Source organism: Paramormyrops kingsleyae, chromosome 12 (assembly GCF_048594095.1).
Source record: "Paramormyrops kingsleyae isolate MSU_618 chromosome 12, PKINGS_0.4, whole genome shotgun sequence".
NCBI classification, from domain to species: domain Eukaryota; kingdom Metazoa; phylum Chordata; class Actinopteri; order Osteoglossiformes; family Mormyridae; genus Paramormyrops; species Paramormyrops kingsleyae.
In genome coordinates, this window is record NC_132808.1 from 30484913 (window position 1) to 30512862 (window position 27950).

At 46.2% G+C, this 27950-nt stretch overlaps 2 protein-coding genes across 5 annotated transcripts; one reads left to right on the forward strand and one right to left on the reverse strand.

Moving 5' to 3' along the window:
- Positions 1 to 1545: 1545 nt before the first annotated feature.
- LOC111847320 (nocturnin-like) lies at positions 1546 to 4597 on the forward strand. The gene is made up of 2 exons (XM_072697927.1): positions 1546 to 1799; positions 3371 to 4597. The coding sequence occupies exons 1-2, from the start codon at positions 1586 to 1588 to the stop codon at positions 4051 to 4053; spliced, it is 897 nt and encodes a 298-aa protein (XP_072554028.1). The 5' UTR covers positions 1546 to 1585; the 3' UTR covers positions 4054 to 4597.
- Positions 4598 to 5042: 445 nt separating this feature from the next.
- Positions 5043 to 27534, reverse strand: LOC111847307 (ETS-related transcription factor Elf-2-like). Of its 4 annotated transcripts, none has more exons than XM_072697925.1 (9): positions 27257 to 27534; positions 15845 to 16031; positions 14613 to 14796; positions 10364 to 10477; positions 9620 to 9790; positions 9363 to 9443; positions 8756 to 8948; positions 6739 to 7104; positions 5043 to 6490 (listed from the first exon to the last, which is right to left on the reverse strand). In XM_072697925.1, the coding sequence occupies exons 2-9, from the start codon at positions 15917 to 15919 to the stop codon at positions 5938 to 5940; spliced, it is 1737 nt and encodes a 578-aa protein (XP_072554026.1). In that variant the 5' UTR covers positions 15920 to 16031; positions 27257 to 27534; the 3' UTR covers positions 5043 to 5937. The 4 variants fall into 4 exon arrangements, with proteins under 4 accessions (XP_072554026.1, XP_072554024.1, XP_072554025.1 ...); XM_072697923.1 differs by having other exon boundaries at positions 9363 to 9446; positions 27257 to 27533; XM_072697924.1 differs by lacking the exon at positions 27257 to 27534 and adding an exon at positions 18909 to 19316 and having other exon boundaries at positions 9363 to 9446.
- Between the last annotated feature and the right edge of the window lie 416 nt (positions 27535 to 27950).

Here is a 27950-nt window from a genome sequence, read left to right on the forward strand (position 1 = left end):
GTTGCTATGGTTAGAAAAAAACAATGTAGCGATTTCGAGAAAAGAGAAGAGAGATAGATGCTATATGCTCAGGTCGTCTGTCAGGGGCGGCGTGAGGCCTATTTTAGGTGGACTTTACCCCCCTGAAATGTTTTTCAGTCCATCTCCCCAGATAAATGTGTGTTTATTTGGCTGAAGTCACGAATAGCTTTTTACGTGTCATATGTTTGCCCTCACCGCCCCCCCAGTAAAGACTTACCCCCCCAAATCCGGTCAACTATAACCAAGCCCCTGTTATCTTTTTTCATTACTAAAAATGTGCTTTTCTCCGACAAGAACACCGACAGTGGTTTTGTGAGCAGTGGTGGGGATCATTCGTGTTTTGTTGTCAACAGATTATTACGTGTGGGACACACTCCAAAACAAGCCTGCAGGGGGCGCCAGCTTGTGTCCAGCGGGGGAGGTTCACATCGTACGGTGCCGTCGGGATGGGTTAGGTGCTTTCGAGTCCTGTTGTTCAAGGACATCCCATGCAATTTGTCGCAGGCATTTATTTTACACCTTAATCACTTTTTTCTAGTAACAGCTTTAAAATTGTCCAAAAGTCGGCTTTTCAGTTTTAGTGTTAATTTCTGTACGCTGAGTATTGGCCTGTGTACGGAGTATTGGCCTGTGTACGGCCGAGTATTGGCCTGTGTAGTCACTGGGGTGTAAGGAGAATAGCCTAAAAGCTAACAGTGAGCTCACAAATCTATCGCATAAGAAGAAAAACATAGTCTGAAAAACTGTGCATGCAAAATGTTTGACTTTTTTTTTCCATAGTACTTTTCTCAGAAATTCCCTTAAAACAAATACACAGTTTGGTCACGTCCTGTTCTTTTTGTTTTTCTGTCCTCTGTTGACCAGCTTATGTAAAAGCATGGGCCACTTAAGGTAAGTTTCTGTTCCGAGGGAACAACACATGGACTATAAAGAGTGTAATCGGCAGGTTCTGTACTGCCACACATTTATCTAATTCATTTAATTGCATTCTGCTCTCTATTCACGACTGCTATTAACATCCCTTGGCTACGACTGCTGCTAATTAAATGTTTTATGAGAATTCAATCTGTAGTTATTACATAAGCGTGTTCAAGGCAATGACTCTAAAACAGGCTGATATCCGACAAACTTTTAGAACATCATACATAATATAGGCCTATTGGAAACCGTGCCAAACTAACCACCAGCAACGAACTACACAGGCGAAATATCCGTAACAAATAGTTTTCTCATTGTCATTCTATTTTTAATATTTGGGATTTTATGTGGCATACATATACTACTGCCTATACTATATAGACACAAGAATTGCTGTAAATCGGTGCAAATGCATTTAAGCTGACATAATGGCATATTTAATTGCCCTGAGGATGAGCACTGATCTCCTCTGTGCCCCCTCGGCGTTACATAAGAGGGGAGTCGCTGTGGCATCGATTCCCATTAAGAAAACTTTACTGAGCAAATAGTTTCCTTTCGGCTGCATTACAAAAGCTTTTCTTATAGGTGGGAACGTAAAGGCGCAGTAAGATCCGGCTCGGCTCGCTCACATTAACAGTAGCTGGTCATGTATCCATCCATACTGTGTTCCGCGTTACAGAGAGATCTGCCGGCTTTCCACGTTTCTGCGCTTAAGTCTCCGGCTGCGCACCGCGGGGACATTAAGACTCATCTGCGCTGTTATCCCGCCTGTTTAGACCAGAAACGGAACCGAAACCAGAAACGTTATCTGCTTACAACAGCGGTGGGAGCGTCTTGTATTTCGGCGTCCTCCACAATAGGTGAGCTGAAAATGCTTGCATATAGTTTATTTAGGCTAGATGTTGCTGCACTTTTCATATTATTTTCTACATGTGTCTACATTAAACGTTTGTAGCGATGTAATACTATATGTGTTTCTGGTCATGCTGTAACTATATTTCTGGTACTTGAAAGAAGCGGTTTTTTATCTGTCAAAGTTGGACCTATAGCTTTACGCACTGCATTATGTGATACGTGTGTTTTAAACGTGTGTTACTAGTCAAAAGCTGATATTTTTAAAACGGTTTTGCTATGAACTGGTTGTGACAGGCAGTTTTCCCGTCTGATATGAAAAACCCTTTGCAAATCTGGGGCATACATATCGCACCTGATTCCCTTCCATTCTGAATGTGGTATTATGGCACGGTGGTTTAGCAAACTAAGTTAGTTCATGTCTTTCTTGTTTATTTTCAATATTTCTCTTTTGCAGTCTCAGTATTGGCAAAGATGGTATTGGTCTTTGTGGGGTGAGACAAATTCTTGGGGGAATCTGTTAAAAGAGCAGGAATGTCTCCGAAATCCAGGAAGTATTGGTGATCCACTATGGACAGAGGTTATATTACTCTATCAGGATAGAGCTGCGGATGTTTTCCATTGGATTTACTTACGCTGGACATACCTGGGTGTGTGATCCTACTTAACGCGTGTCTCTGCTCCTCAGTGTGCTCCATGGGCAGGGTCACCAGCAGGCTATATGGCCCCCTGCCCCCCACCCTGAGCAGATCACCCCTGGCCCCCACCCTGAGATCATCACCCCTGGCCCCCACCCTGAGATCATCACCCCTGGCCCCCACCCTGAGATCATCACCCCTGGCCCAGCCACTTTCCTGCCCAGAGCAGCCCGGCACAGAACCCAGAATCCCAGAGGAGCTTCTGAAGGAATGCAGGGAGGTTCTGTGCAAGCGGCCTCCTCGGCTTAAGCGAGCCTTCCTCCTCCTGGCCAAGAACTCCCGCCGGCACCAGCCCTTCCGGGTCATGCAGTGGAACATCCTCGCTCAAGGTAGAACTTGGGCCACATGGAATGGCTGGGTCTATTTTGTCATTCGTTTTAGCACCGCGAATGGCACATACAGTACTGTCGCAAGTGAAAATACACGCTAACTCAATTAGCGGCCCTCAATTAGCGGCCTCTGGCCCTGGAGGGTCAGTCTGCAACACAGCGTCCAGGTTTACCTGTTCAGACACACCTACTAAACCCGGTAATTAGCTGATTAAGATGTTCAAGCAGGGGAATCTGCAAACTGAGTTGGATTCTGGCCCTGCAGAACCGGAACGGGGGGGATCCTGCTCTAGCTAAATATCTTCAGTGTTAATCTTTGTTTATCTAAACTGAGCCCTGCTCAGCTGTCATACTAGACCGTAGGAAAATGATTTACCAAAGTTTGCATACTGCTTGTAGATTAAATAAAATTTTACTGATGACGTCATTCTATTGGCATCTCGATTCTTATACTCGTGACTGATTTGGTTGATCTAACAAGGTTTTCCAGTTTTGTCCATCGCTGGTGCTGATTTCACGATTTTCATCATGGCTTTTCTTCTCACCTGGCAGCTCTGGGTGAAGGTACCGACAGCTTCATCCAGTGCCCTCTGGATGCCCTGAACTGGGCGGAGCGCAAGTACCTCATCCTGGAGGAGATTCTCACTTACCGCCCGGACATCGTGTGTCTGCAGGAAGTGGACCACTACTTTGATACGTTCAGGCCCATTTTCTGCAGCCTGGGCTACCACGGCACGTTTCAGCCGAAACCGCGGTCGCCGTGTCTGCAGGTCAAGGGTAACAACGGGCCGGACGGCTGCGCCCTGTTCTTCCGGAAAGAGCGTTTCCAGCTCGTAGATGCCTTCAGTCTCCGGCTGGTGGCCATGAGGGTGAAGACTAACCAAGTGGCCATCGTGCAGAAGCTGCGGTGCAGAGATTCGGGGCAGCTTCTCTGCGTGGCCGTGACGCACCTGAAGGCGCGCAGTGGCTGCGAGCGACTGCGCAGCGCCCAGGGCTCCCACCTGCTGCATCACCTGCGCAGGTTCACCCAGGGAACACGCATCCCGCTGCTGGTCTGCGGCGACTTCAACGCGGAGCCCGGGGAGGACGTGTACCGCCGCTTCTCCTCATCCAGCCTCAGCCTGGCCAGCGCCTGCAGGCTCTTGAGCGCGGACGGACAAGCGGAGCCCCCCTACACCACCTGGAAGATCCGGTCCTCCGGAGAGAGCTGCCACACACTGGACGTCTGGTACTGACGGCAGACCCTTGCAGTGGACTCTGTGCTGGATTTCCCCACGGGGGAGAAGATCGGACCCGACCGCTTGCCTTCCTACAGCTATCCGTCGGACCACCTCTCTCTCGTCTGCGATTTAAGCTTCCAGGAAAAACCCGTCAGGCTGTTATAGCATTTAATAATTAGTAATGATGATTATATATTTTTTTATAATTGTACAACCAATGACTTATTCAGTTTTTAAGCAGTCACCCATTCATCCATTAGGATTAGGGGCAGAAGATCCAAGAGGATGTGAAAATTCACAAATAATACTTGGACCTAATGACGCAACAAGTTTAAAAAGGTTAAAATAAGTAATTAAGTTACTGCGAGAAATGCAGGATTCATTGGTTACAAAGTCACCTTAAGAAGGCTGATTGCCGAGACAAAGACACACAACATACCCAAGCCAAGATGTGATGCAACTTTTTTTTTTTTTTTTACCAAAAATAATGTTTAATATTAAAGGTGGTGTGAGTAGATACTATAGAGCCAACACATATTAAATAATGCTAAAATACTCCAAAAAATATTGCCATTTAATTGTTCATGGCCAACTCGAAAATAGCTAAAACCAATCGAATACTTGATTGCTAACATCCAAAGATATGTAGCTATAAGTAATGTGAAGCCAGCCAATTCAAGATCCCATAACATCCCGGTGCAGCATGTCTGTGTGGAATAGTTCATTCTGACCAGTGTTGATGATTTACAGAATAACACAATGCTTTCCTCTTCTGCATATTTAAATGGACACAGTGTAATGGTGTAATGGGTATTTTGAACTTGTTCAGCTCTCAGCAATCAGGTGTTTGAGTGTCATTAACCCCCCCCCCGCTCACCCCTCAGGACAGAGCTTCCACTGCTATACGTGCCTGTGTCCCAGCAAAGAGCTGTTAATGGTCCGCAAGTTGTTTTTTTTTGCGCATTAATTCATTTTCAAAAGATATTAATCCAGCACTCAAAACAGGGGTTTATATATCATTTTTTGGTAAAATCAAGTTGAATACACTTTGAAACAAGAGTACAACAAAAAAAAAAAAAAAAAGTACTTCAAAATGTTGAATATACAAACTAGTTACAACCGTTTTCATTTTTGAGAAACAAAGCACAAGCTGCGAGAGTTCAGGCTGCAGGTGAGCGTGATTTAAACGGTCAGAAGTATAAGAAGAGAATGTCCAAAGCGACAGAGACCACAGGAAGGCGGGTATATCTCAGCAAGGTCAGCCAGAGCTCCCAGCAGAGCCTGTTACTGGGTCCGAGGCGTCGTTCATTTCGCAGTAATACTGTGCTCTGTACAAGGTAACGAAAAGCTTTACACAAAAAGCTAAACAGCCTATTTCTTGGAGAGAAAAAAAAGTCTAAGGCTGCTTGTTTGAAAAGTCAAACAGTTTAGCTGGTTTATACAAAAATCCCTTTTGTTTCTTATTCTGTTAAGAAACCACAGGTGTTATTTTCAATCATCATAAACAGCCCCCCCCCCCCCACCCCCAGCTAGCACCACCAGGACAGACCACCTACACACAGTGATAGTCGGACAATTTGCTGGTCTGCATTTGAAAAGTCTAAATCATAAGTGTTCAAGCAGGATCGGATCTCCTCCCTGATGGATTTAGTGTTTCCCTTATAGTGTCTAGATGAAATAGCGATTCGTTGGTCCCCATTTGCAAATCGAATGATAAAGGCGAAGGCGGCTTCGGGACCGGAACGTGGCCTTCCGTCCGTCCTGCAGCTGTCTATTGTTATAGTCGCTGTGACTAATTCGACAGGTAGGGGGCGCCCTGTGCCACTCCACCCAGCACGTTACTGTCCGCTAGGCCTGTCTGTCTGTCTAGAATAATGGTGGGGGGGGGGGTGCCTCTGCTCAGCTATCAGGATGCTCCGTCTTCAGTGCGTCTGGAAGCATGATAGTCACTAGTCTGGGGGCTTCCGATGTCTTCGCCGTCGCCACCACTGCCGGCCCCCCGACCTCTGCGTTGGCCTCCGGCGCCTTAACGAGGCTACTGACGACACGGGCAGGGGACTGCCCACCCACCGGCATGGCCAGCCTCACCACCTGCGTCCCCGGGGCCACAGACACCGGAGCCAGGGCTCTGACTGTCAGCGGCGCCCCCACTAGGTTGATGCCGTGAGACCCAGTCGGGCCGGTTTTGGCCTGCAGGTGGCAGTGGGCCAGCTGTGCGGCAGGAATCGTGATTATCTTTGCCAGCTGCACGGTGACCTTGTCCCCATTGTCCGCCGTGGCAGGTACCATCGCGGGTATCGTCTGGATGACCACCTTGGGGGCCGCGGGGCCACTGGTGGAGCTGGTACTGGTGAGGAGGGGCGGGCTGCAGGAATGGACCGCCACCGTGGAGATCTTCTGCCCTAGTGACGTCGTCATGACTACGGGCACCTGCATGGCGACCCGCACTGTCCTGTGAGCACAGAACGAGTCAAAAAACAGATATGCACAGAGATGTAACATTTCTCCTAAGTCAATCAAACATTACTGGGATCACCCTTGACAGCTTCTCTACAAATGGTCTCTAACAGTAATCAAACATGAATTGGATCTTTTTTAGGTAAGCGGCATTAATTCTGACGAAGCAATGGACGGGATTAGAGCCTTACAATTTTCTAAAACCCAAAATCGAGACAATAGCCAACAGCAGCGGTATCTGACCTGGGCACAGGAGCCGTGTGGGGTGGCACTTGTGCCCGGGCGCCGTCGGACCCTGCCGTGACGGTCACCATGTGGGCCCCGGCCGCCACCGACAGCACGTCCTTGCCCTTGGCGGGGTTCGAGTGCAGGACACCACGGCCGCTGCCTCGGAGGATTCCCGCCGTCTTCGCCAGCTCGGGTGAGGTCAGCAGAGTGTGGGAGGGGGGGGGCACGCGCTCGTATGACCTCTCAGCACTCAGGAGGTCCTCGTCGATGGGCTCCGACTTCTCCTCATCGATTACCACAATGTTTTTTGGCATCTCTTTGAACTGGTAGACGAGACGCTGACCCTCTACCTTTGCGAGGATACCCCTTTGGTAGTAATACCTGAAACAACAACATTAGATTTAGTTTCGTTTTTAGGATCACCATGTCATTGCCATTACCCTTGACAAATTATTTAACATCACTTTTATTCTCAATCTGTCCAAGGGTATAACTGCGGCAAAGCAGAGTCATCCTAGCCCCGTGCGATATGACGATAAAAACGTCTATCGTTTCATTTTAGGCTTATTATCGTTTATTTCGTGGTGTTGCGAAATACTGTGTTTACGGCAACATTTTTTCATCGTTTTGATGATTGTTTGCAAGGCTACACGCCACCACATGGGATGTGCGGCTTCTATGGAAGTTTTTAATCTGACTTATTATTATTCGTAACCCGCAGAAGACGATCCATAAATATGTACCGTGATCCACAAATATTTAACTGTCCACAAATGTGTATTTTTTTTCCATTTGTGTTTGTGTAAATTTGTAGACGTGAACTGTGTTTTGCACATTTGTGGATCACTTCTTGTCTATTAGTGGGTCGCGTTAACATTTGTGACTTCCCTCTTATTGATTTGTGGATTTTTGTGCAGGTCATACTGTTACCTTTCAAGTTACATGCTGTACACGGTCCCGCCTAGCTTACTGCTTAAAGCACACTTTACAGAACATGTCTGTTTTATTTAGGGTTATTTCATTTAGGTTCCTCCCACCCTGACCTCTTAGGAGCTCCGTATAACGCAGTTGGAAAGAAAAAAAATTTAAAATGACAAATATATCACAATCCACAAATATGTATTTTTATCTGTTGTACAAAATCATATCCACAAAAATTTGTAGACGTGAAAAAGGTTATGCGTATTTATAGATCACTTCCTGTCTTTGTGGATCACGTTACATTTGCACTTTTTTTATTTGCGGATTTTTGTCCAATTCCTACCGCAGCTGAGCTGTAGAAAATAATCCATAAATACGAGGTCTAGCCATGATATATAGCGTCATCAGGATATGAGATTTTGGTCATATCACACAGCTCCAAGTCATCCTATATAGTTAATTTACGTTCAAGTCCAGGGGGGGCGCAGTGGTTAGCGCTGCTGCCGAACAGCAAGAAGGTCCTGGGTTCGGTCCCGAGTCCTTTTTGTGTGGAGTTCATGTGGGTTTTTGCCAGGGGCTACAGTTTCCAAAAGCGTGCAGGACAGGTTGATTGGTGAGTCTAAATTGGCCCTGTAGTTTTGTGTGTGTGTGTGTGCGTGTGTGTGGTGTGTCTGTGTGGTGTGTGTGTGGTGTGTGTGTGGTGTGTCTGTGTGGTGTGTCTGTGTGGTGTGTCTGTGTGGTGTGTCTGTGTGGTGTGTCTGTGTGGTGTGTCTGTGTGGTGTGTCTGTGTGTGCGTGCGGTGTGTGTGCATGTGTGTGGTGTGTGTGTGCGTGTGGTGTGTGTGTGCGTGTGGTGTGTGTGTGTGTACCCTGTGGTGTGGTGGCGGCTGCCTAAGGTTGGTTCCTGCCTGCTCCCATTGTTCCCGGGATAGGCTCCGCCTCCCCCCCCCCCGTGACCCGAGTTGGTATTAAGTGGTTTCAGAAAATGGTTGGATGGATGGATGTCCAACACTAAAGCCAATGGTTAGACTTGAGATTAATAGCTAGGAAAGGCTCACTGAACAGTAGAATATGAACGCCCCCTGCAGGCCAAGTGGGAGTGTGACGCTTACCGTAAAGCCCTACCCATGGTCTCGTAGTTCATGTCAGGCTTATTTTTGTGTTTGCCCCACAATTTGGACACGGCCTTGGAGTCCACAAGCTTGAAGATGCCCTTCTCCCTCTGCGTCCACTTGATGTACCTGGGACAGGTGTTCTTATCTTGAAGAAGATCCAAGAGAAACTCCCACAAGTACGTCGTGTTACCTGCCAAGTGGCCAGACAGTGTGTCGTATTACATTCATGAAGACCAAGCATGTGTGAAACCCACAGCTGCTATGCCACATCCCGCCTCTCAGATCACAGCTGCTATGCCACATCCCGCCTCTCAGATCACAGCTGCTATGCCACATCCCACCTCTCAGATCACAGCTGCTATGCCACATCCCGCCTCTCAGATCACAGCTGCTATGCCACATCCCGCCTCTCAGATCACAGCTGCTATGCCACATCCCGCCTCTCAGATCACAGCTGCTATGCCACATCCCGCCTCTCAGATCACAGCTGCTATGCCACATCCCGCCTCTCAGATCACAGCTGCTATGCCACATCCCGCCTCTCAGATCACAGCTGCTATGCCACATCCCGCCTCAGATAAGCTGACAGCACATGCAGTCTTACCTTTCCCTTCCCTGGGTTTCTTCTTAATACCCAAATCGGGAGAGCAGTTTGATACAGGTTGATGCATCTTTGGCTTTCGACCTGCTAAATGGAGAATCAAACTAAGTTAGCAGTGACTGTACATATAGCAGGTTCTGGCAAAAACACTAGACGGTGGGCCTCGTTTAGCAAAGCAGCAGTCATCAGAAGGCCAGTTCCAGATAAAACAGTACTTTAATCTACCATTTACTTACACAAAAATATTCTGCAGACTTTACCTTTTTTCTTCTTCATCGGCTCGCTCAGAGGGGCCTCCAGAACAGCGCAGACCTCCACGGGCTCACTCTCCTCTGTGGACACCTCCACCACGGTCTCCGTCATCACGTCCGGGCGCATGGCCGCGTGGAGGAACTCCGGAGTGGAAATGCAATGTGCCGCAAGCTCGTCCGCTGCACACACATAGAAATGCAATGTTGATGACATAAGCAGACGTGCCAACTACACGCGAAACAATGCATCTCTCTATGCTCTATGCATCTCTCTATGCTCTATGCATCTCTCTATGCTCTATGCATCTCTCTATGCTCTATGCATCTCTCTATGCTCTATGCATCTCTCTATGCTATGGGGAGGCTCAGGTCAATCTAGTAACAAAAAGTGGTCAACATTCAAAAAGGAGTCTAATGCAACAACTGTCCTCAAGGTGGCAGCAGTTAGCTCACAGAAGAGAAACAAAAAAAAAAGTAATTTAAGAAAAATGCATAAAACTTAAGCTGCAACTTCCCTTGAGACTGACGAACACCACGACAATCTCAAATACCCGGCATACAAGCTGAGATTCAGAATCAAGGAGTTATAAAGTCAGGTCAGGGGTATGAAGTAATACTGCTCAACTGGTGTAACTCATAGCTTCTCCGTTTTAAGGTCAAGCAACTGACCGTCACCTCAGCATCTACAGCAGAGTTAACTGGGGTGAACGTGAGGCGCGGAACAGCAGCACACTACGCAGGATGGATGCTAACCAGGGCTGTGGTCACCCCGCAAGCTGCTGGGGGAGTCCATGTGGAGCAGAGCTTCGGCTGCCTCGATGGTCTTGTCCAAACAGTGAACGCCACTGCCGTGCACAGACGCCTCAGCTACAGGGGGGTAGAGAGAGAGAGAGAGAGAAAGGAGCTCAAAACAGCACAAATTTATACATTTTATTAAAAAGATTATCATTTGTGACAGTTACAAGCCCACAGTACTAAATCTGACGAAAAACAAAGCAATGCAACCAAATACCAGCCACCGCCGTTACTGAAGACTGTAGCATACAAGGTAATCAGTTAAGTATTCCAGCAAAAGCAAACGCCTCCATTATCTTTCTTACATTCCAGTTATTAATGGAGAATGCCAAACTCGCAATTTAACACAATTCATTTGCATATAATACTGTAATTTTAAAGCAGGTGTCAACACACTGTGCTTATTTACACACAGATGAGCATTAAGTTCATTCCACATGGAAATGGTTCCTCCCAGTCTAAGACCTCACCTTAGGTACCACAGATCTATAAAAGTCTCTGTGTCGGCATTGATTACAGAAACAGAAACCAGCTAGAAATCATTACTAACAGGTACATTTCTGCCCATAGTCCATAGGCTCTGGTGCAAACGCCATGTAACGTAACACCTGTTGCCATCCATCTCCTCAGCCTGTTCTCTGCAAGGATCATTTATGGCTGCCTATGGCAGATGCCAGAATAGCACTATTTTTAGGCAGTAAAGCGCATTCTGCCAAAGAGTCAATGCAGAAAACTACTGCAAATAGCGAAATCAATAATTAAAAAAAAATAGTCATAAAGTACCAAATGACAGACACTGACTTGATTGCAATAAGAGTAAAAGCTAACCCTGACTCTTAACCGTTTCTATTTTAAGCGATTAGTTCACGATTCCATTTTTGTTAATATGCACTTTGAACTGTACGTATATATAAATGACCACTAATTCAGTCTAAAAGTTGCAATGAAAATAAAAATACTATTCATATCACAGCGTAAAATGTACTTAACGAATGAAAAGCTATCATGTGCCTAGAAAACATAGGTGGTAGCTGGTACTGTTTTATACACCGTTTGGTGGTCCTGTGAAATGCAGCGCTCTTCCATTTCACTTCCGTGTTTACACTCTCTCTGCTGTTTCCCTCCAGTTTCCTCTGCAGACGTTCTCGTAGCGCCCTGTCACTCAAACCCCACCCCGACTTCTATTAGCCAGTTCATTCTTCCGACCGCCCATCCTGGGGCGCCCGATTGGCTCAGCCACGGTTTTCGAACAGCCCCGTAAAACAATTGGCCAGACTCTGTGTCCATCACACATTCACCCACCCATGCTGCATCGCATCGCTTCCGCCATCAAGTTACCGTGCACACAAAATTAAAAAATTATCCAAAATAAGCACGATTTCTCTTTAATGGAAAAATGCAATTGTGTAAATACGGCGTTTTGCACTGGTAAGATTTCAAATAAACCTACCAAATCTCTTCTTTTACAAGTTAAATGAATAAGTTAACATAAACGAAATAATCTTGTAATACAATTATCGGCATATCTGTAAGCACCTGAAAGGCACGCAATCTGAAAAGTATATTTCGGAACTGGGGTAAAATTATATTGAGGAAAAAGGGTATATTGTGTGAGAACTAAGGAAAAATTAGTAACAACGTGTAAATCAAGTTATTTAAAAATAAAACAAAAATCTATATTATTATTTATATGTAAATTCTTCAATACAAATCAAAGAAACATCAACGAAGATATCTAAAACACCTCATCTACAAACCCAGACAGCGTGGCAAAGACACAACAACCCAAATACACTTCCTGGTTTCCCCGAGCAACTCGCATCATCCGTTATTTTGCATCAACAAAAAAGTGCAGCTTTGTCAAAACGCATCTGCAGCTGATTTGCTGATGCACATGGAGATCTTCACATCGCCATCACATCATATCACGCAAAAATGCCACAATTCTAAACAGAGTTTTAAAAACAGGAATATTATTAGAAACGGGAAAGTCAGGGACGCAATGCAGGTTGCTACCCAAGGTGATCACTTCCTGACTTGCCCTCTAACTTCACAAAATAACTTTAAGAAATTCAAGAGGCGCTCACGCGAGCAACGCGCACAAAACGGTACCGAGCGCAAATGCACCGGAAGCCGCGGGCTCGCGAGACATTACCGGCCCTGATTAGAAGATCGAGCTGGTTTGAGGGTCCATCCTGCACCGAGGTCGCCATGTTTTCCCGGAGCTGCAGATTCACATTGACTCGCATCGAGTCGCGTCGGGGGTGGGGACGCCGAAATGAGATCACTCCGCTACCGCCGGAAATAGTCTGAAATTCGGCCGAAAGCCGGCAACGTGCCCCCCGCCCACCCCGGCAGATCGGATCCCTCCGCGCAGGACGCCGGAACTGTGCAGCAGCAACGTGACAGACGGGGAAGCGAAGCTGGTACCGTGCAGGAGCTTACATGTGGGCGGGTAGCAGATCACTGCAGAAGACTAAGGTCCTGGCCTCAAACAAGCAACTTAAAACTGCTGTTGCACAAAGCAAAGCACTCCAATCGATTGACGATTTTATAAAGGTGGTTAATTACAATTCATAAAAAGATTTCTGAATATAAAGATTTTCTGAATCGTTCACACTTGTTGTCATGATCTCCCAAAAACACGATTTAAAAAAAATATATATATATAATCAGCATTTACTAAACATGTAGATGTCTCTTTTGTCACTCTCTGAAATGCATTTGTTTAATTGAGGAAAATACTGTATTCATACTGATTATTTTAATCCCGGGAAATCCAACAAAGATTTCTTGTTATTGATCTTTATTTTATATAAAATAAATATATTTAATATATCAAGCAACAAATTAGATTTGTTTTATTGTGCTGAATTATTCCTTTGGTTTGTCAGTTTCAGCTTTTGCTTAGGTTTCAACCTATGTAATATATTACTGCTGTTTATATTAAAGACATTTATTGTATAACTAAGTTTAACGTAAGTGGCATCATGTCAATACAGCCTATGGATCTAACGTTCGTACACCGCATTGATGTAGAAATTCAACAAGAAAGCAATTCCACATGTGAACACTAGGTGTCTCGCTTCAACCAAAATCCATCGATTTTCCATAATAATTATCCAAAGCAAAGTCAGGGCATGAGGCAGGGCACACCCTGAACCGTATGCCAGTGTATTGCAGGGCACGCATGCGCATGCGCATACACATGCACAGTCTATGGGCAATTTAGAGACAATTCACTTAATTGCACATTTTTAAACTACAGGGAGGAACTGGCTGCAGAAAGCCTGCACAAACACAGAGTGAGCATATGCAAAATCAAGAGCCAGAAGGGTATTTGAGCCACCTCCGTCTCAGCGCCACTAGGGGTGCAGTTTAACTCCCACAGGAAATACAGAAAAATACTCACTCGGGGTGAATAGATCAGCTTGTGTTTTGTTGCTGCTTTATGAATAATGTGATGGTTTCATTTATTTAATATCATTAAAATCTAAAGTGTAAATTCTTGTCCTTTGCTTAGGCAATGAACAACAGTGATAATTGTTTTTTTCTTATATTAATTTGAAACCAAACAATTTACTCCTCTACTGTATGCACATTTTATTTTGTACTTGTATTAAAAAACATGCTTAAATAATAAAAAAAAGTCATCCTTTGATTTTAATTGAATATTACTATAGGGGCTGGTAAAATGGAACGAGAACTGGCTGTATGTGCCTCTCTAGATATATTTGGTTTTAAATACTAGAGAAGATCTAGATCTACCTCTTTGAATAGAATAGGTGATATTTTGTTGATCCCCACTCTCACTTCACCCACTCCATCTTGCTCTCCATGAGACATGCAAACTAATATACTGGTGAGAGCACAGCCAATGTGCAGCAAAGCAATGGGGGTTAAGGGTCTTGCCCCTTCGAAACAAGGCTATGAATACAGCTACTCTAGTTAATCCTAGATCTACGTAAATAAGGTTTGACGAATGTCACTGAAGCCAATGGGCAGAATGTTGACCTTGTTCATTTACAGTTACTGCAGACTTACAGTCAAAAGGGTAACGGAAGACAAAACGGCAGTTAGTTCATGTTACTCTTTTGCCGTATTATTACATTAAGAGTGAGACAATTCCCGGAGCTTATCTCTGCATTTCCCGCTAACGCTGATTAGCGCGCATCTTTTTGGCCACGTGGGAGGGGGGAGGTCTCACCTGCAGTCACCACCTCCGTCACCACCTCCTGCTCCTCGGCCACGCCCTGCATCAGGTAGGTCTCGTCGTCGTACACCAGCACCTGCGCGGCGTAGCACTGCTCAAACTGTCCCCCAGGCACGGGCTCCACGACCACGGCGGGGTAGCTGTCCTCCTCGCAGCACCCCCCGGCCTGCTCCCCCCCCTGCAGAAAAACGATCCGTCATTTAGTCGCACTCCTGCTTCCTGCCACTAGGGGCAACTGGGGGGGGGGGGGGGCGGCAATTAACACCTTCAGCAAAAGCCAGATGGATACAATCCCTACGGGGGAATGGAGAATCGGTCCCCAGTTTATAAAGATGTTTTCCATGTCATTTGGTACATGGACGAAACGGCATAAATAAACCTGAAGTGGCAGGGACTTCGTACACATTTATGTTACTATTGACTAGGATTCAGGATAAAACAATTAAGCAAAAATTTCTGCACACAAAAACGGCACATAAGAGGTTAAAAGGCAGGTTAAAAACAATTTCTGTGGTATTTCGATATTCAATTTGTAAACAGATCTGTAGACTCTACCGGAGGTCCTTACTACAGAAAGTAATTTTAACATGATTATTTTAATGAACGCCTGCATAATCTCCCAGTCTGCTCCACCATTCAGCTGTGCAGTCTCTCCCGTTTCCCTGAGTGAAACCCTGCATTACCAATTGTGTCCTGCTGTCTTGGGGCAGGATTCAGAGAGTGAACTGCAGGGGGCGCCACACGCACCTCTGCCTGCCCTGGCTTCTAAATGTGCAGCTGGCTCTCCAGAGCAAACATGCATGAACATCCAAGCGGAACGAAACGTTAAATATTCCAAACATTAAATATGAGCAGATGGGGTCTTCAGAAGAGGATTTATTTGCATTTATACGCATGATAACGGAAATGTCATGAACTAACAAGAGGGGAAAAAACTATTCCAATTTGACAGCAAGTATCACAGGATGATTATTAAATATTCATACTTTTGTGCAGCCGATCTGTGTCTGGAAAATGTTCCGGGTTGTGTTTGCTGTGATTTGCATATGCTGTTAAGGTGCAAAGCTTTTGCAGCATACATCATATTTATATCAGCAACAGATTCCAAATAGAAGTACACATTATTAATGAGAAACATACCAGTTCTTAGTCTTTTCAAGGGAGAAATTTATTTAACCGTGCTCTTCCGGAGAAAATAGGGCTGTTAGGCTGGGAAGTGGACTTACCGGTTGCGGATTCTCCACGGTGCCAATGTACTCTACGACGGTCCCTCCGCCGTCGACAACCACCACAGAGGTCATGGTGCATTCCCCCAGGTGTGGATGGCGCTCTCAGAACAGGTGGGGGCCCCACGGGTCTGCTCCGCCCTCCCCACCCCCCAACCCACCCCCTCAGCCCCAACCAGCTGACCTGCTGAAAAACAGAGAGAGAGAGGGAGAGAGAGAGAGAGAGGGAGAGAGAGAGAGGTCATGTGTTGGTTTTTTTGTAAGCAGGTCATGTTTTTGTAAGCAGGTCATGTGATGGTTACGTTGCACTGGAGACTTATGAGTACTTTATGTCTAGGTGTGGTTAGTTGGGGTGTACAGTGATGTTTATGACCGATTTCTTAATTAGATTTAATTTGGCAACAGACTGCACAATTTGTACTTTATGAAATATTTCTGTTGATTTCTGTGAAAGTTGTTACTCAATAAAACAAAGCAGCAGACGTGTAGATCCTGTCGGCCCTGGATTTCATGTGCTGCTCTGGCAGAGCTTTCGTTTGAGCAACATGACCGTTATATTTTCCTGTTCTTGGCAAACTCAAACAGTGCAGCTGCAGCACTAAATGCCGACGGGTATCGGCATCAGCAGAGAGTCAAAATGTTAATATCGGACCCGAAACAAATTCTGGGCCACGTCTAGACTTCATATGAAACGTTTAAACATTCAGTTAAATGTACAACAATCTGAAGCCACATAAGTAGTGAGTAATTACCGGATTCTGGAGATGTGAGGAAAAAGAACGCGAAGAACACACCAAAGACAGGCCTCAGGGATTCACCACGGGCGAAAGCAGCATTTACAAGGAAAGAAAGAGCCGACATGCCGTGGAAGATGTAAAGGCATCCGAAAGACCACAAAACAACACCTCAGACAAGCGCATCATGGGGAAAAACTCAGACAAGGGTTTGCCTCTCAAATCACCCAGACTCTCTGGAGCTGTGAGAAGAGCACAAGACTTCTGCCGTTACGGCAGACCTGATAACAGACACATTTTTGGAATTTTTATTATTGACGGCACAGCTGCGCGAGCCCCTCCGACGGCAGACGGCTCTCCTGACGGCCAGCGACTCGGCTAAACGGCACAGCTTACACATCCCAAGGGCTCGCCTTTGATTGGACGGCAGCTGGTCGCTGACGGGATGTGCGGGTATCCTGGGGGGGAAAAACGATGATGCGGAAGCCTTCTGCCAGCCCTCCTGGGCGGCCGCTCCTCCAGGAAAGCCCCAGGCCCGTCTCGGCCTACCCACTGCTCCCCCAGCCCCTCTGGACTGAGACAGACATCCTCCTTCCCCACGGAGCCGGGAAATCGAGAAGCAAAACAGGAAGCACCTCAATTACTCTCCCTGCATGACCACCGCCCATCTGTCGTCACGGAAACGGCCAGCCAGAACAGCACGGCACGCCCCCCCGGTGACAGCAGAGCAGAAAACGGGTGCCGGGGGGGATTGTCCCCGTCACCAGCCTGCGGCGACATCGTCCTGCAGATCAGACACCAGCCACACCGCCTCAGCGATTCGCAAAATGGATCTCGTCAGTCAGAACAAGAGTCTATCGTACTTTGTGTGTTTCAAGGTGATTTAGACACAAACGCCACTAACTGTCAGAGAAAACACCATCAGAAATCTATTAAGTTGGTCCTCGGGCCACCGTGATTCGCTTCATTACCCTTTCATGTAGTACTTACATATAGCAATCTTATTAAAAACAGCAAACTCAGGAAAGAGTTAATCCGTGGGAGAACAGACTTGTTCACAAATTCCAGTTGTTTACACTCAAGCGAGCTACGACGATCCTTCCGGATTACATTACAGTAAGGATGAGGAATTCTGACGTGGTAGGAAACCCAAGGGAGAAATGCAGGCATGGCAGGCAGTCAGGAAAAAGGCCTGAGTCACACTGCCCCCCCCCCCAATATTAGACAAGAGCAGCCTACGCCATGAAAGTGTGGTGGGGCAGTAGGTGAGGGACTGTGGCAGCCCCTTCTGTGCCACAAACCCACAAGCCAGACCAGAAGCTGGAAGTGAGCAGCTATGGCCCGGAATTCTGCGGGCGGCTCCCTCGACCTTAGTGCCCACATAAAATGGGCGTATGGGTCTTAAAAATCCGAATGTGTGTAGATTATAGCTGCAGAATCAGCAGGGGAACTAAAGGACGGGGGGGGGGGGGGCTGGCTGGTGGATTACACTCAACCTCATTTTCTAATTGCTCTCGTAGTGAGGTCATTATTCGGATAGGAAGTTCTCTGCTAAATGCTAGCTTAATGAAAAACAACAACAGCGTATACCGAACCTAGGGTACGACAGGGTTCAAAGGAGTGAGTACGTGCTACAGGATACAGGGCAGAGCCGGGATTAGAAAACAGGAGGACACAACTTCACTGAATCAGACCTTAGTGCCCCCACCCACCCCTCCTTACAACACAAATCGAGAAATACGGACATCTTGAAGGCAAAAAGAAACACGGGCAAGATGCAAAGCGTCACTCGCCGGTAACAGTCAGCAGCTCGTTCTGAAGAATCGCACGCCGGGGGTTAGAGGCTGTAGGAAATTCTTCTGCCAGTCCATCTGACCAACGACCCACTCCGTCTTCATCTGCCATCCCCTGGAGATGCTCTCAGCAACAACGGCCGCAGCTTTATTTTTGCACTCACTTTGTAGGAAAACACCGGCGTTTTTGATCTCAGTCGCTCTCCCGTTAGGCTTTGTAATTTACTCTATAGCTTTTGCGCCAATGCTGATGTGTACTCGTTACCACTCTCTCACTGGCTGCGGCTGAACTTACACAAAGTTGGCTCCTTGACAGCTGCCTGCTCGTTATGCATCTTCTGCCTCCCTTGTACGTCGCATCTGCTAAATGACGGTCAAAGCTGCCTCACAGATAGGCTGGATTTATCCGGTACATCATGCACTGCTCAATTTAGATTATGTGATGCTGCACCCATGTATATAAAACACACAGTCCCCACAAGTGTGACTACAGCGGTCCACAAAACACGGGCATCTGAAGGTCTAGAAGATTCTTACCCGCATCCAGAAGCAAGGCGTGGCTCGTTTTACATTTAGCGCTGGGACACTATAGAACTTCCACAGCAGGCAAAAATATGTAAAACCTGGGTCATTTTACAAGCTTCAGTTGGGCTGCTTCTTCAGAATCAGGGCACGGGATCCAGCAACGACATGGTGGACTTCTCAAGTTCAGGGAGAGCTCTGATACGGCGTTAATGTCTTCAGCCACACAATAGCTGCAGGGTCCAAGCAGAAAGGTCCTGCATGAGCTCGGGGTAGAGAAACCTTGACAGCGTCTTCCTACAGTAACAGGCACCCTGCCTAATGCAGACCAATAAACAGCTTAAAGCTGCGCTGTTGACTCAGTTCAGTGCTTCATATCTTCTGAAACGTCATGTTTAAAGGTTCCACAGTGATTATAAATAGGGCTCCGTCCGGAGAAATGCCGGGTATCTACTGTCAGAGATATTTATACAGCTTAGATCAAATTCCATGTTTTTTACTGCTGAAGCTGATCACGGTATAAATAAGGTACTCACCATATCAGGTTGAGTATAAACATTACTGCCATACTTAATCACTGTTATACTTTCTAATATTACATACTTCTCCAGGCAAAACCTCCATCCAGGACCACGATCCACTTCACAAGATCAGCTGTGGCTAAACTGCTGTAGAATAATGGTTCTCCATCTCACACCAGATGGTGACCCCAAGGCGCGTGAAAGAAAAACTCCACCCAGAGCTCTGGCCGGCAGGAGACCGCAGCCCAGCTTCCCATGTGGGAAAACACTGTTCTTCGGTGATCCACCAACCTCTCCTGCCTGGAGATTCCTTCATCCGAATGATCTAGACCCAGGAATCCGATAACCAGCAGCCGACGGTGTGAAGGGACCCACTAATGTGACCCCTCAAACCGCAGCAGGACGAGTCTTTTGCATGTCAAACACTGTGCCAACACTGTGCCGCACTCCCTGAGAAGTGGCAGGCAGAATTTAAACAGCTCTTCAACATATCTTACAGCTGCAAAACGTCTCTGTCAGGCCAAAGGGAAACCCAACCAAAATACTTAAGAAGACTGCAGTATAGAGAACAGAGTAATGGTGTAGTATAGAGAAGAGTAATGCTGCAGTAGAGTAAGCAATAGAAGAAAAGGCTAAATGGACCCACGAATATGACTGAAGCATGAGCCGGTGAAGCATTAAAGGTAAATGTAAAACAAACACCACACCGTGCTCAACTGCCATGCCAGTGATGCATTATTAACCAAGTCTGAAGCGCCCTCACAACATCTCAGTCTTTATTAGGCTCTGTGCATATCAGCCTCATAAAACACACCACTAATATGAGGCAGAAGGACCTAATTGAGAGCAGCTCTGCAGCACAGGGGCCAGCACACTGAACTCATTATGGCGGTGTCACGATCCGGCTCGCCAACTGATGAAAACAGTCCAGCTACCCCCAATACCCCCCCCTCCCCCCCCTGGAGACGTGGGAGGCTCCCATGACCGTCTACGTAAGCGGGACCGGGTCGGTACCGGGGAAGCCGGCCGAGGTCTCAGGCAGAGAGTGCCACATGGCGTCATACAACGGGCCTTTTGTTCTGCCTGGGAAAAGACAGATACAAGACCACCCCCCCCTCCATGGCTCAGGACCATTACAGCCCAGTTTCCAGTCCCAGAGATTTTGAAAGCAAAACAAAACATAGTGAGATGGAGCAACCGGCCCTACGCAGTTGTACCGTCATCGGAGGGGGGGTCAGTTTACGGCCCTAAAGAATTTGTAACAGAATTGCTGGGTTGTTGGGAGCCAAAATCTCTAGCAGCATCCATGCCTTTAATAGCAGGAAGAAAAAACATTTCTAAGACGAGCTCTGTCAAGATCCAATACCATCCTGGCACCATTCTGATCTGCAAGCTAATTGGCTACAGCTCCAGTGACTGAAACAAAGTATCAACTTCGGAATGTTTACAGCTAACGTTAAACACAGAAGTGGGGAGGAGGCTGGTCAAGATTCGTGTGGCTTTTCAGGACTAATCCAGGCTGACTTTCATGTCGATCGTTTACTGTTTAGTCGTGATCCCTAGAAAAGTTCAGCTTTTTTCCCCACAACATTTACCCCAAACACCAAATATTATGAACATATTGAACGGGGTGGTCTTAGGGTTAGGGGGTCAGGCCAGGAACTGTCACACGACAACATAACGAGGTCACCGCTGGGACTGTCCCGGAGTGACCTAAACGGAAAGCCCAGCCATGTGGATATAGGAGTATAAATCATAATGAGTATAACCAATGATAGAATGTTGCACAGGAAATATTTAATTTGATGTCTAACAGTCAGGGATGTCATTAGGGCTGTTTAGCTTACAGTAAGGACAAGGAATTCTGATGTGGTAGGAAACCCCCCAATCCCCCAAAATGTTGTTTATTTGGGGGGCTAATGTCCAAAAATTAGTTTAAAAAGTGTGTTCTCATTCATTTCCATCAGCCCAGCCCCAGTAAAACACCCCCCTCCTCCCATTCATAAATCTCTAGTGAGGCTCCTGCTAACTGGTATATTTTAATCCACAGAGAAGTCCATCAAACATTTCGCACCGGTGGCCAGTGAGCTGACCATCAGGCCGACCCCTGCGACGCGTCACGGAGACCCCGAACGCGGGGGGGACACCCCTATTGCTGCAGCATCAGCTGCAGCCGCTTCAGGCCGACGACGCCAGACAAGGCCAGTCGCTTTGTTTCCATAGTGCTTTGGGTCACCTGACAATCCCTGAACTGCATCGGCGGGCAGACGACAGTGACATCACCGCAGTCACGTGACCCTCCACATCAGACTGGACTGAAAGTTATTTCAACTTTTAACGCCATTCCAGAAACTAGGGTTATTAAAATGGATATTAAAACAGACTGAATATCCAAAAGGTAAAAACTTCATAAATGACTATAAAATATTACAAAAAGTAAAATTTATCTAAATAAAATGCTTAAGATTAGCTTTTCATTGAAGAAAAATAATAATAATAAAATTAAAAAGATTCTGGCTTGACTTTGCTAAAAACCACCTGAAGACTGAGCAAAATGAAACACGATACAATAAAACGTGTTTAACAGATACAGGAGTTTGGTACGTTTGACATACAGGTGGATCTTCACCTGGAAGCAAAACCACATCCGTCAGTCTGGCTTCCCACACACCACCATGTACAGACCACCTGAGGGACTGCCATGTACAGACCACCTGAGAGACTGCCATGAACAGACCACCTGAGAGACTGCCATGTACAGACCACCTGAGGGACTGCCATGTACAGACCACCTGAGGGACTGCCATGTACAGACCACCTGAGGGACTGCCATGTACAGACCACCTGAGGGACTGCCCTGGAAACCCAAGTTAATGATGACCATCCCCTCACCTTCTACGTTTAAGGTGGCAGTAAGTTAGCAACAAACTCGACTGTCACACTGAACCGATTGAGACCAACTGGCAACAGTAATAACAGTCAATATTTCACAAATAGGAAATTGCTTGACAGTGTAGCCCTATGGCAGGGCAGCTACCCTGCCGTAAAAAAGACACATTTTGCATGCTCCGATTCACACACTGCACTGAGAAATACCGTATTCCAGGAAAGGCGACAGGACGCCTGCCTCCGCTTCCAGTAACGGCTGCCCCATTTCTCACTCAGCTGGCTATGCGGCCTCTCCAGCTCAGACACGGGTTGGAAAACATTAAGATTTTAGCGCAATTGTGAAACCATCGCAGTGGCTTCTTCTGTAAACCAGAACCTCACTTACAATGTTAGGATACAGTCAAAGTAAAAAGTTTGTGATCCCGTTGGAATTTACTATATTCATGTGTAATTCCCATATAAAACATGGTCGTATCTCCATGTAAGTCACAATAATGAACAAACACAGTCTCTTATAACTAAAGATACACATATTTTCAGAGAATTTTTGACCATATTGAATAATTCATTCAAACTGAAACTGAAGGTTGGAAAAAGTAAGTGAACCTTAAGCTAATGACTTTTTAAAAAGCTCATTGCAGTCAGAATTTAGCAAACCTGGAGTCCATTTAATGAAAAGAGGTCAGAGGTGTGGCCTAGAATTACTGTGATGAAAAACACTGAAAAGTTTGAGTTTGAGCTTTGGAAAAGAAGCATATCCAGATGGGAATCGTGCCTCGCACAACATAAGGCTGGAAAGGGTTACAAAGTCATCTCAGACATTTTAGTTATTCATCAGTCTACTGTTAGGCAAGTTGTCTATAAATGGAGACAATTTGGTACTGCGGTTACTCTGCCTAGACGTGGGTGCCCTACCAAGACGACCCCTAGAGCACAATGCAAAGTCATCAATGAGGTAAAGTGACAGCAAATGACATGAGGAAGTCATTAGAACCGGGTAACATCTCTGTTCATGATTCAACGATACGCAACACACTGAACAAGAGAGGAGTCCGTGGCAGGACACCAAGGAGGAAGCCACTGCGGTCAAAGAGAACATTGCTGCACTGAGCACCTGGACACTCCACAGTGGTCCTGGGACAATGTTTTCTGGAGTGATGAAACCAAAATTTAACTATCTGGGAGGAACAAGCAGAACTTCATTTGGCGTAAAAAAGGCACCGCATATCAACATCAAAACATCATCCCTACAGTAAAGTGTGGTGAAGGGAGCATCATGATTTGGGCCTGCTTTGCTGTGTCAGGACCTGGACAGCTTGACATCATTGAGGGGAACATGAATTCCCAAGTTTATCAACAAATTATCCGGGATAACGTGAAGGTGTCTGTCCATCAAATGAAGCTTAGAAGTGGCTGGGTGATGGAACAGGACAATGACCCCAAACGTCACAGCAAATCCACAGCACAATGGTTTCAGAAGAACAAAATCTGCCTTTGTAGTGGCCCAGTCAGAGCCCAGATGTCAGTCCTATTGAGATGCTGTGGAATGACTTGCAGAGAACCATACACAGAAGACAACCAAAGAATATGGAAGAGTTAAGGCAGTTCTGCAAGAAAAAATGGGCTAAAATTCCCCCAGCATGATGTGCAGGTCTGACCTGCAGTTACAGGAAGCACCTGGTTGAGATCATTGCTGCCAAAGGAGGGTCAACCAGTTATTAAATCCAAAGGTTCACTTACTTTTTCCAGTACCACTGTGAACGTTGAATGCGTTTGTATAATAGACATGAAAGAGTAGAATTTTTTCTGTATTAGTGGCTTAAGCTCATTGTGTATATCAGTACCTGTGACTTAGATGAAGATCAGATCACTTTATATGACCAATTCATGCAGAAAACCAGATAAGGCCAAATGGTCCACATGCTTTTTACTTTGACTGTAATGTCTATGCAGGCAGGGCTGCAAGGAAATAATTTTACCCCTGAGAAATAGCATTGGGAACATGAAAAGTGGTCAAATTAAAGGATTTATAAACCATTCTAATTGAAACCATCAGAAGGAGATATTTTAAAGAACTGCACTATTACATAACAACAAGTGATCCTCTGTTCCCCAGGCCACAGTACAGTACTCAGATTTCCTATTGATCGCTGCTTGCCTCATTACCATGGTAACCAGGCCAGGTCGATGCTTTCCGGCATGCCCCCCTACCCCGACCCGTCCAAACAGGGGTCCCCTGCCATGGCGTGCCAGGGGGGCAAATAAGGCGAGAGGAGAGAATCTGCTGTCCGTCCGTCCGTCCGTCCTCAGCAGGAAATATGTTTGAATTTGGAGGAAAAGGTTACGGCAAAAGCAGGAAAACATTCCATATCCTTTAAAAGAAAGTTTTTAAAGACACGCCTTTCCTCTGCCTCAGATATAGGCCAAGTATCTACACTTCTAATAAGTACGAGAAGAGTTTCACCTGCAGGCTTGTCAACTTTGGTCAGCTGGCTGGCGGCGATTTTCAGTTCGAGGCAAGTCTGCACGCGGGTTTACATGTATGTAACAGATTTATTACTTTGCAAATAGTCTGTAGGGCAGAGTTATTCAAATCACGGTCATCGAGGTCCAAGCACTGCTGGTGTTCCAGCTTTCCTTTACCTGCCAGTCAGGTGTGAAGCCTCTGACCAATCAGAATCAGTAATTATTAAGCTAACTACCTGGGAGAACTGAAAACACGGCCTGGATTTGGAATCGAGGTCCAGATTTGAAGAGCCCTGCTGTAGGATTTTCAAACTACCCCAAATGTTTTTATGTAGCTACTTTTAGGTTTATAATGGAATAATACAGTGAGTGTCAGGCCAGATGCATGAGACTTGGCAGCTCTGTAAATATCTGCACTTTTCACAAATACAAGAAGAGTCTCACCTGTATACACCACAATAAACACTGCCATATTCTGCTCATTGTTAAAAACTGCTTTAACATTTGCAGTTCTGGGAGGAAGGCCTATATTATATCTCGGTAATGGAGCATAAGCGGCCCGTCGGTGAAGCTGCAGACCTCTTCTTTCCTCTCTTTCATACAGCACGATTATTCCATGTCTAAGAGGGACTCTGCCAAACAACTCGTTTGCACAAACGACCCTGGAATCCACACCGATACGGGAGCTGCAGCAAAACAGGAATCGGAGCTTTTTTCGTGTTTGTGTCGCGCTAAGCTTTGCTGTGCAATTAATGGCAGGGGAGTGTGGCTGGGAGCCATGGACACCGACGCCCCCCCACCCCTCATTACCAGTATACAGCGACGTCTCTCTCCTTTCGTCCTTTTAAAGCTCCCATCTCTCTTTACAGTGTCAGCCTTTCAGAGCTGCTCCGCTGATGGAGCTGAACTTTCCCCATTAAAGTTTATAGTTAAACTAGCAGTTCGCTCTTCCCTGAAGAAAGGAGCCACTAATGTGACCGAAAGGCTAAATGACATTTTAAGAGTCCCTGTGGTTCCGCGCCTTATAAATAACTAAGCGAGGCAGGTGGGGCGGCGCGCAGCGGCGAACGCGCATCTGGCAGCCCGGCCCCCGCGGGACTCGCCGATTCGTACCGCGGATCATGCCGGAGACGCGGCTCAGTAAAGTAGTTACCGCCAGCCCTGGTTTCTTAGGTAGTGCCCTCCAGTATCTCTCCACCCATTTAGAAGTACTGTATATTAAGTGAATACGGAGCGCTATATGTGCGGTTTAAATAGTAGCTGGGATTGAATATAAAACGTATATGATAAATACGCATATATTACTAATATAGAGATCATTTAAAAAGTTTATGATTAAACTGCGCAAAATGTTTTTTAGGAGTCCGCAATAGTTAAAAATCGCCGTTCGTGAAGCTTGCTGGTTATGTGAAGAGGAAGTTTATTATTTATTGCTTATTTTTATTTATTAATTTGTTTACCAGCTAAAATAAATTAATTCGACGAGAGACTACAAACAAACAAACAAACAATCAGGCTAAATGTTTATGTAGGCTATATATGAAAGTGATTTCACTGTGACATGCTCCGGTTTATCTGTAAATAGCGTATCACTTAAAGACACTGCGTGTGCTCGAGATTAATAAAGTATCTGTTTTCTTTAATACTAAATAAAGACACAAACTGTATTTCAATGGCTGAACATTAAAAAGAGTCGGTGGGGCCCCGATTTCATACTTCACGTTGGCTGCACCTCCTGCGTCTGCTCTGCGGGAAGGTAACGCTGTAAATCTGCTGAAACGCGCTCCGACCGGGCAGAGGATTAGCCCCGTCTCTCCTAAACCCCCGCGGGTAAAGGTCCGGGGGGACAGCCTTAGCTATACGACGCTAGATCATATAAGCTATTAACTTAAATGGTCCAACACATAAGTCACCACCCAAGCTGACTGCCGGGAAACAGCAGACTTACACAATCACAACCAATTTTATTCACAGATAAAAGTCAATGCATGCGTTAAAGGATTGATAAACGCTTAACTACAGCGGTTTTCTATTTGCCCAACCTTACAAACAGCGAAATACAACCTCCTAATAAGAAGTTAATACACATAACGGCCATAGGGAAAATTTCTAAACAGACATCGCGATTACCACGCTTTTGGGATTCTGCCCACATTCCCGCTTCCAGGTTAACACTGTTAATAGTGTTTATTTTGCTATAGTTAACTGAATTATCTGGAAGACTGCAATGAATCGCTGCTTCTGAATCAGTTGTGCGGCTGCTGACAGTACTGCATCTGGCCTTAATTATTAAGATGAATTGGCCGCTCATGTGAATAACATAATGCGAAGACGGGAAGCTGCGCGGTTATAAACAGAACCTGCATTGCGATCGGTGTACCTTCCTGTGTACCGAGCGGAGGACGTGTCACCCGCCGGCGATCGGGAGGCGACCCCGCAGGAGCTGCTGATCGGGCTGATAAAGCTCCTTTCCGTCAGTCTCCTTACCTCGGCGCTGCTTTGCGCTTAATGAGCCCGGTTGTACTCTAGTCCCAATCACCCCGCTGCTGCTGCTGCCATATTTCCCCGGTGACGGCTTTAAAGAGGCGGGAGGAGCAGGCGGGGACCACGTCCGGGACCGCGATCGGCGTCTAAAAACGGGAGGAGGCCCAGGTTCGAGCTGCGGGGGATCCGGCAGCTTGCAGGACTGCGTTTTACTACGAGCTGCGTCTTGGCTGATGGTGGGAGGGGAGGGGGATCCGGGTTGGGAGGAGGGGACCCGGATCGGTGGGAGGGAAGACACGGGTCAGCCTCTCGCGGCGCGTTGGAGTGATACGCAGCCGTGACGTCACATGGATTGGTGACTGCCACCCATTTTTTCCCTCAGATATGACATCGGGACAGTTTAAATTGTGTTTTACCTTGACCTCCTTGGCTTCCGCATGCATATGCATATAGGTTGGTTAAATGGGTCTCGTGCAATTATTAAATAAACTGAGGTAATTGGCGGGGAGAAAAAAAAAGTGAAATTACTTGAGGGAATTAAAGAGATTTTATATAGACTGGTATGTAAATGCAACACTGGAAACAAGACTCTCTTTGCATGGAACGAAACACATTCGTCTTTGTTTCCCAGGGTCGTGCATGTTTGTATGGACTCTAGATCTTCCAGGCTCCCCCTCAGGTCAAAGTCATGCTGTTA